The 1951-nt window shown below is 33.2% G+C and overlaps 1 protein-coding gene across 1 annotated transcript in view; it reads left to right on the top strand.

Moving 5' to 3' along the window:
- PCDH17 (protocadherin 17) overlaps positions 1–1951 on the top strand; it is an 89869-nt gene that overhangs the window by 26913 nt on the left and 61005 nt on the right. Inside the window, exons 2-3 of the mRNA XM_031557837.1 lie at positions 508–566; positions 743–915. Coding sequence (XP_031413697.1) covers positions 508–566; positions 743–915 — 232 coding nt within the window. The remainder of the gene's footprint in view (positions 1–507; positions 567–742; positions 916–1951) is intronic.

Here is a 1951-nt window from a genome sequence, read left to right as displayed (position 1 = left end):
TTCTCTTCTCTTCTCTTCTCTTCTCTTCTCTTCTCTTCTCTTTTCTTTATTTGCATGTTTTGTGGAAACATATGAAATTGTATTACAGTGGTAAGGGCTTCAGAATCCCAATAGATGATGTAATTATGATTAAAAATTAGTATTATTGAATAATTCACTTTTGTAATGCACAGAAGTATTTTTTTCTCTCGTTTTCAATAACCATCAGTCTTAATATCTAACTAATGAAAAAACATAAACAGAGTCATCTGTCAGGTTGCTCACAGAGAATGCCACTTATTGGAGCCTCATTGTTTACTTTAGCAGGTAATTTGTGGACCGGAATCATTTAATTGTTCTGAGCACATAATTACATGCCAGCATTTTCCAATTTAATTAAAATGTACAAATCTAAAGATTAAGGGAATTTTTGAATTATTAATCATTTCTCCTCTAGGAAATCTTGTTGCTCTGCAGGAGATTTGTCCAGTGTACAACTATACGTATTTTTTTCCTTCTCTTTCACAGACAGACAATTTTCCCGCAGAGCCCAATTACATGGGCAGCAGGCAGCAGTTTGTTCAAAGGTAAGGCCTATTAAATAACTTTCTCAGCTTCCCCAATTTGCATTCTTGTCAAAATTGCTTGGCCAAAGAGTACAATTCAACTTAGAACAAGTAAATACAACTCTCCCTCTCTCTCTCTTTCTCTTTTTTTTTATTTTTTATTTTTATTTTTTTTTATTTTTTAATATGTATTTCAGTAGCTCCACATTCAAGGATCCAGAAAGAGCCAGCTTGAGGGACAGCGGGCATGGGGACAGTGATCAGGCTGACAGTGACCAAGACACTAACAAAGGCTCCTGCTGTGACATGTCTGTTAGGGAGGCACTCAAGATGAAAACTACTTCAACTAAAAGCCAGCCACTTGAACAAGGTGAGTGAAGCCTCCAGTGCTTACAAAGCGTAAAGTTAAGCCATCATTATAAACCTATTAGTGTTGCAGTTGCAGTGTAACAGAGTGGAATAGCCCTCTGATAATACTATCAGAGAAAACTGTAAATCTTGCACCTAGCCCAGAGCAAAGACATTCATGATCTTTCAGAATGAATATGAAATGAAACCACAAGTATCCTTCTTCCGTAGAACCAAAATAGATTAAAAAAAATAATAAAATTAGTAATTTTCTAAAATGATTAGAAAATACTTTGTCTCCACTGGCATTGCCTGTGATTTATTATATACTGTTCTTCAGCCAAAGTGTGATTTGAAAACTCAACCTGGGCATGACAGATAAAAGAGCAGCAGTCATTTACATTCCTTGTGTAGTTTAGATGCGAGGAAAAAAAGAGAGACTCGGGATATCAGACAACAGTAAAAACTGGCCAGAAAGTGTTTTCATTTCAAGGTTGTATATTTCTCTTTGTAATGTTGATTTCACAATTAATAGTAGTATGAGAATTGTCAAAAAATAAAATAATCTGATTTTTAGTATAATTTCACCCAGACTCTAGGAAGGTATCAAAGATGAGTGTCTGTGAATCAGCTAAAATTACTTATAGCAGAACAATGACCACAATCTCTGCAAGCTTTCATCCTGACAAATAAGCATATTTATTTCTTCAAACTCTCTGTCCAATGCATTTTTTTTCCCAGATATGCTTTATCTAATTATGAGGTCTTTTGTTTCAGAAGAAACAATTTAAAAAAATAATAAAAATCTAACAAACTGAGCACTTAAACATTATGTGTTTAGGTGATTTTGCCAATATTGTAGGCAATAAGAAAGAGCACTACTGCTAGAATGTTTTATATATTTATTTTAGGTTAGTTGTGTAAAAGATGATTCAGTCTTAGAGAAAGTTAAGAGATGATTAAATAAGTCAACATTATTGAGAAGCTACATTTATAATTAAGCAGAAAAAATATAAGTTTTTTATTAATTGTTGAGTAATTCGATCTAGGTTTTTTTT

This window comes from Meleagris gallopavo, chromosome 1 (assembly GCF_000146605.3).
Source record: "Meleagris gallopavo isolate NT-WF06-2002-E0010 breed Aviagen turkey brand Nicholas breeding stock chromosome 1, Turkey_5.1, whole genome shotgun sequence".
Lineage (NCBI taxonomy): Eukaryota > Metazoa > Chordata > Aves > Galliformes > Phasianidae > Meleagris > Meleagris gallopavo.
Note: the sequence above shows the minus strand (reverse complement) of the source record. Positions and strands in the feature narration are given on the sequence as shown.